Source organism: Macrobrachium rosenbergii, chromosome 42, assembly GCF_040412425.1.
Source record: "Macrobrachium rosenbergii isolate ZJJX-2024 chromosome 42, ASM4041242v1, whole genome shotgun sequence".
Lineage (NCBI taxonomy): Eukaryota > Metazoa > Arthropoda > Malacostraca > Decapoda > Palaemonidae > Macrobrachium > Macrobrachium rosenbergii.
The window spans coordinates 34,362,880-34,379,279 of record NC_089782.1 but is presented as its reverse complement, the minus strand read 5'-3'; the positions used below and the strand labels follow the sequence as shown (position 1 = coordinate 34,379,279).

The following is a 16,400-nucleotide window of genomic DNA, read 5'->3' as shown; positions in this document are numbered from 1 at the left end:
GAGAGCAGTTTTGAGGGAAATAAACGTTCGCCCAGTTGCTTCCTCTTCTTCTTCCTCTTCTCTTCAAAATTTACCTTTCCACAAGGTCCTTCAATCAGCGAGTTCCACAAAGCGGAGGGCGAACGTAAAAGTGTTCTGACCACGAGAACGCGAATGGAAAACATCACCAAAAGAAGGTTTAACAGGAGGAGGAGGAGGAGGAGGAGGAGGAGGGAGGAACGGCGGGGGAGACGAAATAAATAAAAAAATGCGCCGAAGTTTCTTCGGTACAATCGAGTTTTCTGTGCAGCCGCCACAGTGTATAATCAAAGCCAGCGAAAATAGATCTATCTTTCGGTGGTCTCGGTATAATGCTGAATGAGCCGCGGCCCCTGAAACTTTAACCACGGCCCGATAGTAGCCTATCCCATACCGTTGCCAGAAGCACGATTATGGATAACTCTAACCTTAAATAAAATCAAAACTATTGAGACTAGAGGGCTGCAATTTGGTATGTTTGATGACTGGATGGTGGTTGATCAACATACCAATTTGCAGCCCTCTAGCCTCAGTAGTTTTTAAGATCTGAGGGCGGACAGAAAAAAGTGCGGACGGACAGACAAAGCCGGCACATTAGCTTCCTTTTACAGAAAACTAATAAAAATGAATGGAAACTGTATTTCAAACTCTTCCCATGTTTTTTTTTTTTTTATTTTTTGCAATAATGCTGCGTAGAACTTAGTGTAGTTTTCCATATTCAATTTGTTTTTGCGTAACGTCGATAGTCTACAGGAACTGAACAACGCCAAGTTCAGGTTTGCCGTCGTCACACACACACTTTTTGGCGGTATAGGTATAACAAACCCTTAGAGACATGAATCATTTCTGCCAACGGCCAAGAAATGCGCCATTAGAAGATTAAGCCACTAAAAGGGGATATTATTATTTACTGAAATGTCCATTTAATACCACCCTTCATATAATGGCTATCAATTCACCTCGGACAAATAGACGACCGGGGCGAAAACAGTTCTATGTTCGATGCGTCTGATCGGGTTATGCCTGCGTTATTTTGAATAAAGAACAAATTTGGGGAAAAAACCCCCTCGACGTAAAGTATATTCAGCAAGTATATAATCCTTCAAAGCTTATTTATTTATCTATTTTTTTTAAAGAGCAATGGCATTCTATCCAGGGCCGGAACAGCAATTATGGACGCTCTCAGAAATACGATGAATTATGGATGACTCAGGCCTACACGGTAATTTCATTCGGCCTTTTGTAATTTGGAACACGAATTCCAACCGCCATCTAGCCAAATAAAAGGTTAGGGTTAATGGCTACGAGAGAGACCACTCCTGCCTTTTCAGCAAGCGGCTGCAACTTGCAACAAACTCCAGCTGTCAGTTGCAAGACAACCAGCGAGTGTCAATGGCGTGAAATTTTAAGCATTAAATTCTCAGTAGGAGACGCCAGTTATTATATTATTATTTAATAATAAAGAAAATAAGCGGCACTGAAAATACGACCTGACCTGACCTGACCTACAATGGGGTAAATGGTTATAACAAATTAATATAAAAGAATAGTATTAAGAATACTTACAAAGGTGACAATAACGAAAAAAATACAGAAAAAATAAAGAAGCATCTCAGGTGACCCATAATTTTGAAGAAAAACCCGTCCCTGGAAAACAGAAAAAACCGTCCCTGGAAAATAGAAAAAACTGTCCCTGGAAACAAAAAACCGGTCCCTGGGAAACAGAAATAATCGTTCCTGGTAAACAGAAAAAAAACCGTCCCTGGGAAAGAGAAAAAAGCCGTTCATGGTAAACAGGAAAAACTGTCCATGGGAAACAGAAAAACTGTCCCTGCAAGCCAGAAAAAACCCGTTCCTGGGAAACAGAAAAAACCGTCCCGGGAAAACAAAAAAAACCGCCCCTGGAAAACAGAAAAAACCGTGCCTGGGAAACAGAAAAAAATTGTCCCTGGGAAACAGAAAAAACCGTCCCTGGGAAACAGACAAAACTGTCCCTGGTAAACACGAAAAAACCGTCCCTGCAAAAAAAACCGTCCCTGGGAAACAGAAAAAGCTGTCCTGGAAACAACCGAAACAAAAACCATCCCTGAAACAAAACCTGTCTCAGAAAAAAACCATCCCCGTCCTGGAAACAAAAAACCATCCCTGGAAACAGAAAAAACCGTCCCTGAAACAAATCAAATTGTCCATGGGAAACAGACAAAACTGTCCCTGGTAAACACGAAAAAACCGTCCCTGGGAAACAGAAAAAACCGTCCCTGGGAAACAGAAAAAACCGCCCCTGGGAAACAGAAAAAAAACCATCCCTGTCCTAGTAAACACCAAAAACCGTCCCTGCAAAAAAAAACCAGAAAAAACCGCCCCGAAACAGAAAAAAACCATCCAGAAACAGAAAAAACTGTCCTGGGGGAAAAAACTTGGGAAACAGAAAAAACCGTCCCAGGGAAACAAAAAACCATCCCTGGGAAACAAAACCTGTCTCTGCAAAAGAGAAAAAGCCGTCCCTGGAAAACAGAAAAAACCGTCCCTGTTAAACAAATCAAACCGTCCCTGGGAAACAAAAAACCATCCCTGGTAAACAGGAAAAAACCGTCCCTGGGAAACAAATCAAATTGTCCATGGGAAACAGACAAAACCGTCTCTGGGAAACAGAAAAAACCGTCCCTGGAAAACAGAAAAAACCGTCCCTGGTAAACGGAAAAAACCGTCCCTGGGCAACAGAAAAACCGTCCCTACAAAAGAGAAAAAACCGTCCCTGGGAAACAGAAAAACCCGTCCACGGGAAACAGAAAAAACCGTCCCTGGGAGAAACAGAAGCCTCATTATCCCGTCTCTCCACAACTCAGATCCTCTCGCTTCTTCGCCGTTGAAGTCGTCTGGAATAAGAAGATTGCTGCTGTTTCTCAGTAGCGACTTGTGTTTGTAGAGCGACTCAGAGTGTCACCGTGAACAACAGCAATACGTCTCAGTGTCTCAGGTCAATTTGCCCAAAGGTAGCATCCATAGACGCTGCGACAGCTGGAGGCATGGAGCAGAATTTTGGTTTCTTGGTGACTGGAGGCAAATCTTTGTCTAATAACATTTGTTACGTGATTTTTTTTATACAAATTCCTTACAGTGGTTCCCGAGGAATAGTCGTGGCATGTCTGAAACGACTTGTACTGGGTATTAACATAGTTGCAAACTATGTTAAATTCATCAGCATACCTACGGCAGGTACTGATTAGTTGCTGGAGAACTGATTAGGACCATATTACGTAACAGAGGTTCATTGTTATTCCGCGGTTATTACATCCCAGCGGGAGTGAGTTCAATTCAGCATTGAGCAGCGTCTGCGAACGTATTAAACAGATTCAGTGACGAAATACACTGGAGGTGCAGAAGTTGCAGGACAGTGCGTCACCACATTTGACAGAGGACTGCTGTGTGGGAGACTTTGCGATATAATATGACATTTCAATATGGGGGAGCAAACATCTTTTGTGAAGCTTCAAAAGAAGTTCAAGAAAAATTAGTTTAATGTGGCAAACTCTTTTCTCACGTAAAATTAACAAGAGAAGCACACTTTGACTTTCGAGTAACGTAACATAAAACGAACCAAGCGAGTTGCTTTGATGAGTCTCTAGTTAACTGATAAATTCAAAAGCTTAGGTTTTCCACTTGTTTTTGCAAAAGGTGCTATCTCAGGAAAACAAACTTTCCCTCTGTTGAACACAAAGTTATTTTGGTTAAGTGGCAGGCGAGTTGAGGTGCTGAAGTATATAGAGAGGTGAATGTTCAGTGGTGAGTGGTCACGTGACAGTTTCTTCCTGTAGTTTTAAAACAATTCAGAGACGTTCAGACACAGATATAGCAGTAGATTAAAAACGACTAAGATACGACACTATCTTTGTTGCTCTTTTATATTTATTATTATTATTATTATTATTATTATTTGAAAATTTTTAAACATTCACAAGTAATTATTATTATTATTATTATTATTATTATTATTATTATTATTTTATTATTATTATTATCATTATTATTATGTATTTGAAAATTTTTAAACATTCACAAGTAATTATTATTATTATTATTATTATTATTATTATTATTATTTGAAAATGTTTAAACATTCACAATTAATTAATATTATTATTATTTACTTTTAAAAACTGGAAAAGATTAACATTTTATTTATTATTATTATTATTATTATTATTATTATTATTATTATTATTATCATAATCATCTACTTTAAACATTTAAAACATTCACAAATATCATCCCTAGAAGACAGACATTCTTGCACAGAATTTTTGAATCCCCGCACTGGGAAAAAGTGGGAAACAGATTGAGAATAACTAATGAATCACGACAGGGCAAAGGTAAATCCCCAGGTAGGTGGGAACAGGAAACCACATGAGAGAGAGAGAGAGAGAGAGAGAGAGAGAGAGAGAGAGAGAGAGAGAGAGAGAGAGAGAGAGAGAGAGAAGGGTTTCATTGAAGCCTTTATTGAACAGGCACCGCCATCAGCTTCCATCTTACTGCCAAGAGGATTTTACAGTCTCAAAGGATGCAAGAGTTGTTTCGGGCAGATCAAAGGTGGCTTGGCACAACAACAGCAGTGCATTGCAACAACAACAACAACAACAACACCAACAGAATGTGCCCTGCTGGAAATATCTACGAAAGAAATGTTTTGTACTTTTCCAATACCGGTGACGGGAACATTAAAATCCTTTACCATAAGGTGCGAGGGAAATATTTTGTTCCTTTTAAATAAGGATGGGAGGAATACTGAATCCTCTACCATAAACTATGAGAGAAACATCTTGTTCTTTTCTCGTACCGATGACAGAACGATTTCATATTTCCCAATACCGATGACAGAAATGAGCAATCCTTTACAATAAATCCCAAGAGAATGATCTTATATTTTCAATTTCCGATGGCAGAACCATTCAATTCTTTCTCACATTCGAGAGAATATATTTCACACTCCCAAACACATTCAATCCTATACGATGAACTCTGAGAGAAATATTGTATTCCTTTTACATATATTGAATCCTTTGCAATAAACTACGAGAGAAAAATTCCATCCTTTTCCAAAACCGACGACAGATATATTCAGTCCTCTACAATAAGCTGAGACAAATATACGGCGAGAGAAACATTTGATCCTATTCAGAAAGCAATAACAGAAATATGAAATCTTTTTCAAATAAAGATGACAATTTTTACTCTTTTGTAATACGGCGACAGAAATAGATAATTTTCACAAAATAGTGAGAGAAACAGTCGATAGTTCTCACAAAATAGTGAGAGAAATATCCGATAATTTTCACAAAACAGTGCGAGAAATATCCGATAGTTCTCACAAAATAGTGAGAGAAATATCGGATAATTTTCACAAAAAACTGAGAGAAACGATAATATTCACGAATAAGTGAGAGAAATATCCGATAATTTCCACAAAACAGTGAGAGAAACATCCAATAATTTTGTAGACTTCTGATGATGATTATTTTTATTATTATTACTATAATAATAATAATAATAATAATAATAATAATAATAATAATAATAATAATTATTATTATTATTATTATTTAGAAGATAAACCCTATTCATAAGGAACAAACCCACCAAAGAGGCAGCTGACTTAAAATTCAAGCTCCCAAAGAGTTTGGAAGGCCCAGGTTCGAGTCCAAGCCGGGCCAGATGCACCCTATTATTTATAATTCCCACTGGGTGTAAATTATTCCCAAAGCATAGTGAATTCGGTGATAAATGACATTTGTGAGTATAAAGCATTCACGTGTGTAAAAGGGGCAAAATTCAAACACACAAATCATATATACCGTACACACACACACACACACACACACACACACACACACACACACACACACACATATATATATATATATATATATATATATATATATATATATATATATATATATATATATATATATATATATATATATATATATATATATATATATATATATATATATATATCTATATACTAAAGCACCACATTGAAATACACCTCAAGAACATGTCTGCCTTCATAAAAGTAAATAAATACGCAAGTTACACACAGCTTTACCAAACTTCTTTAATCTTTTTGTTGATCTCAGCGTTATATATCCTTGTCAGTCAGTTTCGGGGACGGGGAGATTTTGGGGGTGGGGAAAGATTCCATTCGACATAATGGGAAAATTTCATTTTCTCAAGCCCAGCTGAGAGACAGTTTCAGACAAGTCCCGGGAGAGACATTCTGGCTATAAAGGTTTCGACGCTGAGGGAAGAATGGACTGGAAATAATCCCGTTGTTTGTTATTCAATAATGTGAATGAGAGTTGTGGGGTATTCGCTCATGGGGGAATAAGAGCCAGATTTGTGAAATTTTATTTAATAATAATAATAATAATAATAATAATAATAATAATAATAATAATAATAATGGGAATGGAGACTCGTGTGGGAGAATGAACCCCAAATTTGAATAGACATGATTATCAATAATAATAATAAAATAATAATAATAATAATAATAATAATAATAATAATAATAATAATAATAATAATAATAATAATAATAATGTGAATGAACATATGGAAACTTTTGGGGAATAAAATCGAAATTTGACAAAAACACAATTATCAGTTTACAGTAATAATAATAATAATAATAATAATAATAATAATAATAATAATAATAATAATAATAATAACAATAATAATAATAATAATAAAATAATAATAATAGTTTAATAATAATAATAATAATAATAATAATAATAATATTAATAATATTAATGTGAATGACCATATGGAAACTCGAGGGAGAATAGAATCGAAATTCGCAAAAACACAATTATCAGTAATAATAATAATAATAATAATAATAATAATAATAATAATAATAATAATAATAATAATAACACTGTCACCAAAAACAATATGGAGACTCTCTCATGGGAGAATGAAACCCAAATTCTTATTCTCATTAACAGCAATATGAATTCGGACCTCACCGTCTCCCGTTGAACTTTGCTCTCTATTTTAAAATCAATGGCCCGTGGAACGTGAACTTTATTCCATTGTCTTAAAAGAGCCGAAGGAAGCAAGAAAACAAGAAAATAAGAAAGGAAGAAGACGAAGGAGAATGGGTTTAAGTGAACTTGGACCAGAAGCCCAACTGACCTGACAAGATACACGGAATTGTTGTATTTTCAATTTAATTGCACAATAAATCATAGCCATGGGGTTGATGTAATAATGTTGTTATGCATTTATTCTATTATATCTTATTATCTTTCCTTTCTCTCTCTCTCTCTCTCTCTCTCTCATTCAGTAGACTTGAGTGCACTTTCGTCAATCATGCAAGTGACGTCTTAGCTAACCCAGTGGTTCTTAACCTTTTTATTGCCGCGCCCCCTCTAAGAGTTGGTCATTCCCTCCACGCCCCCCTTGCATCTATGAGTAAAATTCCCTCTCAGATTTAAAGAATTAAAAAAGAGAAAGAGATGGGGTTTCGATGGATAGGGAGGGAGGTGAACAATTACAAAACATGGGAAGATCAACGAGTCTAATTAGAGTAGTAGACTTTGGGAAACTAGCGTTACAAGGCGATACGTTTGCATTTTGTCATAAACTTCTAAATATTTCTTCCTCACTCTTGTTAAGAGAATAACGAATGTCATTAGAGAATTTTTCATTTTTCCCTAGGGCTCGCGCCTCCCCTGGAAATTGCTGACTCCCCCCCTCTAGGGAGGCGCCCCCCCAGGTTGAGAACAAGAGAGCTAAAGTCAGGAGTAGAAGTTAAAAATGGCGTGTGGTAGCCGTGGAGTTCAAGGACTCCCAAAACCCTGGTTTCCAGATGCTGAGCTTTGGAAGTCTTCGAACTCTACGGCTATTACGCGCCTTTTTTAACTTCCCATTTGCAATAACATTAACTTTATTTAAAAAGCCATTACCTTCGTTATCAGGACTATGAACACCGGCCAGTTATTAGGAAAAATATCAGCCCTGGTGAATTGAAAAGACCTCATATAAAATCAATTCCACAGATGCTGCCATTCTCTTTAACAAGACATGCTTGAAAGAGGGTCTCCTCCCTTCAAATAATAATAATAATAATAATAATAATAATAATAATAATAATAATAATAATAATTATTATTATTATTATTATTATCACGAATTCCTTGGCCACAGAATTAATCAGTCAAGAAAAGGCAAAATTTTCCACAACTCAAATCTCAGTCTCGTAGAACCTTCAGAAGCGCTCTCTCTCTTGCTTGCACTCAAGCAAGCAGCAGCTTTTCAATGAATATTGCTTGTTGACTTGCTTGCATCGGGGGACTGAGTGCTTGCCAAAGTGACTCGGTCATGGGCCGGTGCTTGCAGACATTTAGGACAACTGGCGTATTGTATCTGTTATTAGTTCCTGTCTTTGTCTGAGTCAAATGGGATATAAAAAGTGAAGAGGGTTGGGGGTTTAATGTATGTATGTATATATATATATTATATACATGTACATACAAACATATATACATATATACACACACACACACACACACACACACACACACACATATATATATATATATATATATATATATATATATATATATATATATATATATATATATATATATATATATATGTGTGTGTGTGTGTGTGTGTGTTTTCTTAAACATATCTTTGCAAGTTTATTAATCACTGTCATGTACATGATTAACAAGAATTCTTAATACAATTTGGAGATCCAAGCTTCACTATTCATATTTCAACCCAAGTTAATCGTTCTTCACAACAGGTGAAATAAATTAATATAAGTCTTGATAATGTGGACCTCCTAATTTTTTCATTCCTCTACTAACACTGCTCTATTTTTTTTTCTGTTTCAGGGTCAATCTCTCAGTAACCTCGGTCGGATCTCCTGTTGCAATCATGACCTCCTCTCTTCATCTCCCATAAAAGAGAAATGAATTCCCAAACGGCCTATCATGACTCTCGTTACTCTCTCGATTTCGTCGGTACTTGAAAAAGATACTCGTTTTCATGACATCCACGGAAAGAACCAGTCTGGTTGTAACTCCCTTCAGTTTGCTGATTCATAAAATCTGATTCATGTCTAACTACTTTTGCCACAGGTGACATTTAGAGACTAGAATTCTCTAGAGCTGAGGTTCCTTCTTCAAGATACAATAATCTAAAAATTCAATTTTTGTATAAAATAACTGCTACCATGTCAAGCAAAGTCAAATCATAGAGAGAGAGAGAGAGAGAGAGAGAGAGAGAGAGAGTTCATTTTAAATCCCAAGCTCAAATTGATCAGTCCATATTCCCACCCCACCCCTGCCCAGTTTCGAAGCTTCCTCAGCTGACACTACTCCCTTCCTGCGTGGATCGTCTGTTCCGTCAATCCTCTCCCCTGTGGGTGCATCGGCATGAGGGCCTGGGAGTTTTCCAGCATGGAACAATGCGTCAATTTTTACCACGACCAAGCTCAAGGTAAGGAAGACATTTTCATTTTGCTTGGTTAGGGAACAAGTTCTCGATGTTTTCCCCCCATCAGGTCTCCCCTGAACAAATCGAGTGCCCTTTGAGTAAATCTAAACAAGTTCTCGACGTTTTCCCCCATCAGGTCTCCCCTGAACAAATCGAGTGCCCTTTTGAGTAAATCTAAACAAGTTCTCGACGTTTTCCCAATCAGGTCTCCCCTGAACAAATCGAGTGCCCCTGAGTAAATCTAAACAAGTTCTCGACGTTTTCCCCCATCAGGTCTCCCCTGAACAAATCGAGTGCCCTTCGAGTATATCTAAACAAGTTCTCGATGTTTTCCCCATCAGGTCTCCCCTGAACAAATCGAGTGCCCTTTGAGTAAATCTAAACAAGATCTCGATGTTTTCCCCCCATCAGGTCTCCCCAGTGCCCTTTGAGTAAATCTAAACAAGTTCTCGATGTTTTCCCCCCATCAGGTCTCCCCTGAACAAATCGAGTGCCCTTTGAGTAAATCTAGACAAGTTCTCGATGTTTTCCCCCCATCAGGTCTCCCCTGAACAAATCGAGTGCCCTTTGAGTAAATCTAAACAAGTTCTCGATGTTTTCCCCATCAGGTCTCCCCTGAACAAATCGAGTGCCCTTTGAGTAAATCTAAACAAGTTCTCGATGTTTTCCCCATCAGGTCTCCCTGAACAAATCGAGTGCCCTTTGAGTAAATCTAAACAAGATCTCGATGTTTTCCCCCCATCAGGTCTCCCCTGAATAAATCGAGTGCCCTCTGAGTAAATCTAAACAAGTTCTCGATGTTTTCCCCATCAGGTCTCCCCTGAACAAATCGAGTGCCCTTTGAGTAAATCTAAACAAGTTCTCGATGTTTTCCCCCCATCAGGTCTCCCCTGAACAAATCGAGTGCCCTTTGAGTAAATCTAAACAAGATCTCGATGTTTTCCCCCCATCAGGTCTCCCCTGAATAAATCGAGTGCCCTCTGAGTAAATCTAAACAAGTTCTCGATGTTTTCCCCATCAGGTCTCCCTGAACAAATCGAGTGCCCTTTGAGTAAATCTAAACAAGTTCTCGATGTTTTCCCCATCAGGTCTCCCTGAACAAATCGAGTGCCCTTTGAGTAAATCTAAATAAGTTCTCGATGTTTTCCCCCATCAGGTCTCCCCTGAACAAATCGAGTGCCCTTTGAGTAAATCTAAATAAGTTCTCGATGTTTTCCCCCATCAGGTCTCCCCTGAACAAATCGAGTGCCCTTTGAGTAAATCTAGACAAGTTCTCGGTGTTCTCCCACCATCAGGTTTCCCTTGAACAAATCGAGTGCCCTTTGAGTAAATCTAAACAAGTTCTCGATGTTTTCCCCAATCAGGTCTCCCCTGAACAAATCGAGTGCCCTTTGAGTAAATCTAACAGACACTGAGAAATTAGGTAAATTCTTAGGCAAAATAATTACGTACCTTCTTAGTCTGCAATGTACCACATGGACAAATCAAGTATACCCTGCTTTATCTAAGCAAACCATGAGCGTCTCTAATGGCCTCTGAGTCAAACACGCATCTACTGAGTTAAGCGAATACCACATACAACATTCTATTGTATGGATACTTTGGAAAATCAAAATCTTTTCAGTTGGTTTCAAAATAATGTTTGACTAATAATAAGAAGCAAATTTCACCTGAAACCACTCATTACAGGACATCACTAAATCCGCTCAGACGATGGGTCACTGATTAGGACATAACCTTGACCTGGTGTCTCGCTGATAAGCCGTTCAAATTCTCATGGAAGAGGGTTCCTTATAATGAATAATTAGGAAGCAGCATTCATGATAATGATTATATAATCTCCATCCTGACTGCTGCCGTCCGCATCTTGCCTGAGTCGAGCTCATTAACAGGAAAGCTCTCTCAGCTTATGGAGCTTACTTGTGTCCAGCCAGCGAAGATAATGGATATTATTATCACCAGAGGAAACGATTAAGTCCCCAAGTTCCAGCTTATTCTTGATGCTTTTCCAGGATGGCTTCCAGTTTAAAATTTCGGTAATCTGTTTTCTCGTCCATTCTTCTGATTTCAATGCATCAGAAACATTGTTATTTTTTTTGTCAGACAGTTTTTCTTCATTCATTCATTCTCTCTCTCTCTCTCTCTCTCTCTCTCTCTCTCTCTCTCTCTCTCTCTCTCTCTCTATATATATATATATATATATATATATATATATAATATATTTGTGTATGTGTGTATATGTATATAAATAAATAAATAAATAATATATATATATATATATATATATATATATATATATATATATATATATATATATAGTTACTTAGTTCAGCATAACTAGTGGTCGCTTATGTGGTACAGTATGGACACTGGTACCATAAAATCTGGTACCTGTTTAGGACGCAAGCCCACCATATCCTACTGTAAAGGGCAGCTTGGCTAAGGGTGGTGGATCCCTTGTGAGGGAAAATGCTCCCGAAGTGTACATCCGAGAATATTCATTAGATCTGGTATTACGCAACAGGCGCTGAAATCAAATCCATGACCACTTTGATAAATCTGTACGTTTATCATTGTATCGTTTAAGACTACCAGTTATCAGTTCAATAAGGCAGAGGGGATGGGGGGGGGGAGTGTTATATAAACACATCACCATAATGATAATGTCTCTTTCTCCTCAGACAGAAATTACTGTTCTACTGTACTTCTAACCTCTAAATATTCCAGCACTTCTGATCTGACTACGATAATTCTAAATAGATAACACTTCATTATTACTCCATATATAGATATTGCTCCTCCTCTTGTGACTGTTGCTCTACATTTTTGTAAATTAATATTCTCTTACTTGTTAATTGTTCTTATTTTTTTACTTATTTCACATCTGGAATTTCCATATCGTGAAATGCTACTTTGTTTGTGAATGACCTTTCAACAGTGTTCGAACTGAGTGATTCTACTTTTTGGGTGATGCTAACAATAATAAATTCTAAAGTGGGAAGTTTTTGGGCGCTTGACATCAATTCTTTCAAAATCAAAAGCAGGAGAATACCACATGTTACTTTAAAGGTTGGATCTTTGATTTGCTCTCTGGATCAGAATTGAGGAAATAGTCAGAATTCAATTTTTTTACTGTTAGGAACCACCTCCAATAAAAAAATACATAATATTCATTTCATGTAAATTGAACATTGGAAATGAACTGCCCACTATTTTACTTTTAAAATAAAGAAAATAATTTGTGTTTTTGTTAACAAATGATTATGTATTCAAAACAAAAATATTTGTCACATGTCAGTTCACTGTTATATCTTTCAAAACATTACTTTGTATACTTGAAAAGTTAAAAAAAATTAACAACTAAACATCAACTCTCCCCTGACAGCTCAATGAATATCTCACACAAATTCAACTTAAGAAGCATTTTTGACTGTCTTACGTACACATGCAAAAAAGACAAAAATCAGATTTTTTTTTCTAATTGATTTAGCTGTGAATGTGAGAGAAGCGAAATGTCTAAAACATTATGTTGACTGTCTTACGTAGAAATGCAGAAATAAAAAAAAAAATAAAAACTTTTTGATTAAAAAATTTGTTTAAAATTAATTTACCTGTGTATGTGAGAGATGCAAAATGTTAAACATTATGTTGACTGATTTACGTAAAAAAGCAAAAAGACAAAAATTATCAAACAAAACATTAATCTAATTAAGTTATCTGTGGACGTGAGAGCTGCGAAATAGTAAACATTATGTTGACTGTCTTACGTAGAAATGACATAAAAAAAAAATTCAAACAAAATTTTTAACTTAGATATGCAAATTTTTTTTCCGAACCAAATTTTTATCTAATTAATTTACGTTTGAACGCGAGAGATGCGAAATGGTAAACATTATGTTTTCCTCTCTCTTTCTGACAGAAGGGTGGTGCAACGCCACTTGGGATAAGATTCTCTGTTGGCCTCCAACAGCCCCAGCAATGGTGTCGAGGCTTCCCTGCCCGCCTCTCAAGGGAGTGGATCCATCTCGTAAGTTTAAGTAATAAATAATATAAATATCTGTATATATATTTTTTTATACAGTTTGTGTAGGTTAAAGAAGCTGCTGATATTTTGGGAGATTTAAAGTTTCGTCCTTTATTCTGGGGCGGAAGTATTTGTGGGGTGCTGATGTTTGTGTGTGTATGTGCATGTATGTGTGTATGCATGTATGTATGTATATATATATATATATATATATATATATATATATATATATATATATATATATATATATATATATATATATATATATATATATATATATATATGTCATCCTCAGTTCAGGAGCTGTAGTGTGTGTGCATATATATATATATATATATATATATATATATATATATATATATATATATATATATTTTATATATATATATATATATATATATATATATATATATATATATATATATATATATATATATATATTCAAGTATGTGTATGTTCGTTTAAATTCATATTCATCGCTGTGATAGTATTTCAGAATAAGTAAATCAAACGATAGTAAGATGATATATTTTAAGTTAATAAAATACATCACTTCAGATGATATACCAGAGAAGGGGCCTTGTATCATCTAATAACATATCTTCACAATTTTCACAAAATCATTAAAATATCACCATCCTGTACCTGGTGAGCGATTTGCTGACGGTGCAGAGTTCGTCCAAATGAATATCAGCGTACGTAAAACATACCGCAGAATGAGGAAAGATTTGAATGTGCGAAAAAAAAAAAAAAATCATTTCATGGAATATTCTCTGGGGGGATTTCCAATAGAATTCTGGTTTGTTTCTCTCCAGGCGCGTCAAAAAACATTTTATTCCATGAATTTTATTTTGTGGAGGGGGGTGTGTACGAGCCTTGCACAGAGGTATAAAAAAACGGCATTTAAAAGAGCAAAATTTTTATGATGGTTTGTCCTCACGAGAAGTGTGCTGTGGAGAACTCAGTTGTGGCAGTTTTAAGGAATTAAATATTTGTGTAGTGGTTGAAATTAAATATTTGTGTAGTGGTTGAAAGGCTGAATTCAGTTTTCCTCTGACCCCAGTTCCAGATCTTCATCGGGAGGGGAGAAATTCTTCATTTAATAATGCCCTATTCAGATTTACAGGGGACTACAGTGGAAATCGTACCCAAAAACACCAATAAATCGAGTGGTGGACTTCAAGTTCTGTCAGTTGTACTCCAGGGAAGGTAAAATTCCGAGGTTATGAGATTACCATACTCCTATACAGGTCTGGGATATTTCGTCCCATTTTTAATGCCGACATCACTGGTTCTGTCATTCAAATCCTAAAATATAGTGGGAGTATTCTCAAACCCTTTTTAAATGCCATAAAATTATGTCTGAGTAAATTAGTGTTATCAGAGATGTACTTTGAGCTGGAATGACGGTGGGCAATATCAGAATAGGTAAGATTAATAGAGGATATACTGTTGTACTAGAATTAAAGCTGACCGTATTTGATATATTACCTAATACATCAGCGTCTTATTCTCGTGCATCCAGAAGCCTCTTGGAATAAAAGAAAATGATTTTGGCGTTTTGGAAGGGAAACATGAGAACTCTAATCACGCATCTGCATAATAGATTTCATGAAGGGAATACTGTCGCTGAATTTGAAGTTTTATTCTTTTTTGTGTTTGTCTCACAAGTATGACGTTGCCACAGAATTTTGCCCTTAAGACTAGATACTGGTAAGTGTTCTTGATAAGTCTGGACAAAAAGTATGAGGCTAATTCAAGGGTCAGTTATGGCAGGAAGTGGCTTAACCCTACGCAGGATCATGGTGCCCTAGGGCAGGTTATAGGCAGGATATGGTGTAAAATAGGTCGAGCAGGAAGCGGGGACTTAGACAGGTTAGTTATGACACGATACCTTAGCCAGGTTAGGTAGGACGTGACACCCCAGAGTGGGTTAGGTTAAGATCGACAGGTTAGTGTCAACTTCAAGTTGAATAGAGCCCTCCACTTCAAGTTGAATAGGGTCCTCCACTTCTAGTTGAACAGAGCTTTCCACTTCAAGTTAAATAGAGCCTTCCACTTCAAACTCAATAGAGCCGTCCACTTCAAGTTAGGTAGAGCACTCCACTTCAAGTTCATTAGAGCCCTCCACTTCAAGTTAAACAGATCCCTCTACTTCAAGTTAAATGGAACCATCCACGTCAAGCCATCCTCTTCAACTTAGATAGAGTCCTCCACTTCAACTTAAATAGAGCCCTCCAATTAAAGTTAGATAGAGCCCTCCACTTCAAGTTAAATAGAGCCTTCCACTTAGAGGTTAAATAGAGCCCTCCACTTCAAAGTTGAATAGAGCCCTCTACTTCAAGTTGAATAGAGCCCTTCACTTCAAGTTAAATAGAGCCCTCCACTTAAAGGTTAAATAGAGCCCTCCACTTCAAGTTAAACAGAGCCCTCCACTTCACGTCAGAGTCCTTCGCTTTAAGTTGAATAGAGGCCTCCACTTCAAGTTAGGTAGAGCCCTCCACTTTAAAGTTAAATAGAGCCCTCCCCTTCAAGGTTAAATAGCGCCCTCCCCTTCAACGTTAAATAGAGCCCTCCACTTCAACGTTAAATAGGACCCCTCCACTTCAAGGTTAAATAGGACCCTCCACTTCAAGGTTAAATAGAGTCCTCCACTTCAAGGTTAAATAGAGCCCTCCACTCCAAAGTTAAATAGAGCCCTAAGACTGGAGAAACTGCTCGATAAAAAAGAGGAACCTATCATCCAATCATACCCTGACCTCATTTCTAAAAAAATATTGAGGTTAGCGACGTCCAGTTACCTGCAGATACCAAGACCTCTTACCAATGTCCCCTGCCCTCC

The 16,400-nt window shown here is 36.8% G+C and overlaps 1 protein-coding gene across 1 annotated transcript in view; it reads left to right on the top strand.

The window, feature by feature from the left end:
- LOC136828225 (PDF receptor-like) overlaps nt 1–16,400 on the top strand; it is a 38,506-nt gene that overhangs the window by 8,299 nt on the left and 13,807 nt on the right. Inside the window, exons 2-3 of the mRNA XM_067086068.1 lie at nt 8,931–9,537; nt 13,454–13,561. Of these exons, the coding sequence (XP_066942169.1) occupies nt 9,474–9,537; nt 13,454–13,561 (172 nt within the window). The 5' untranslated portion in view covers nt 8,931–9,473. The remainder of the gene's footprint in view (nt 1–8,930; nt 9,538–13,453; nt 13,562–16,400) is intronic.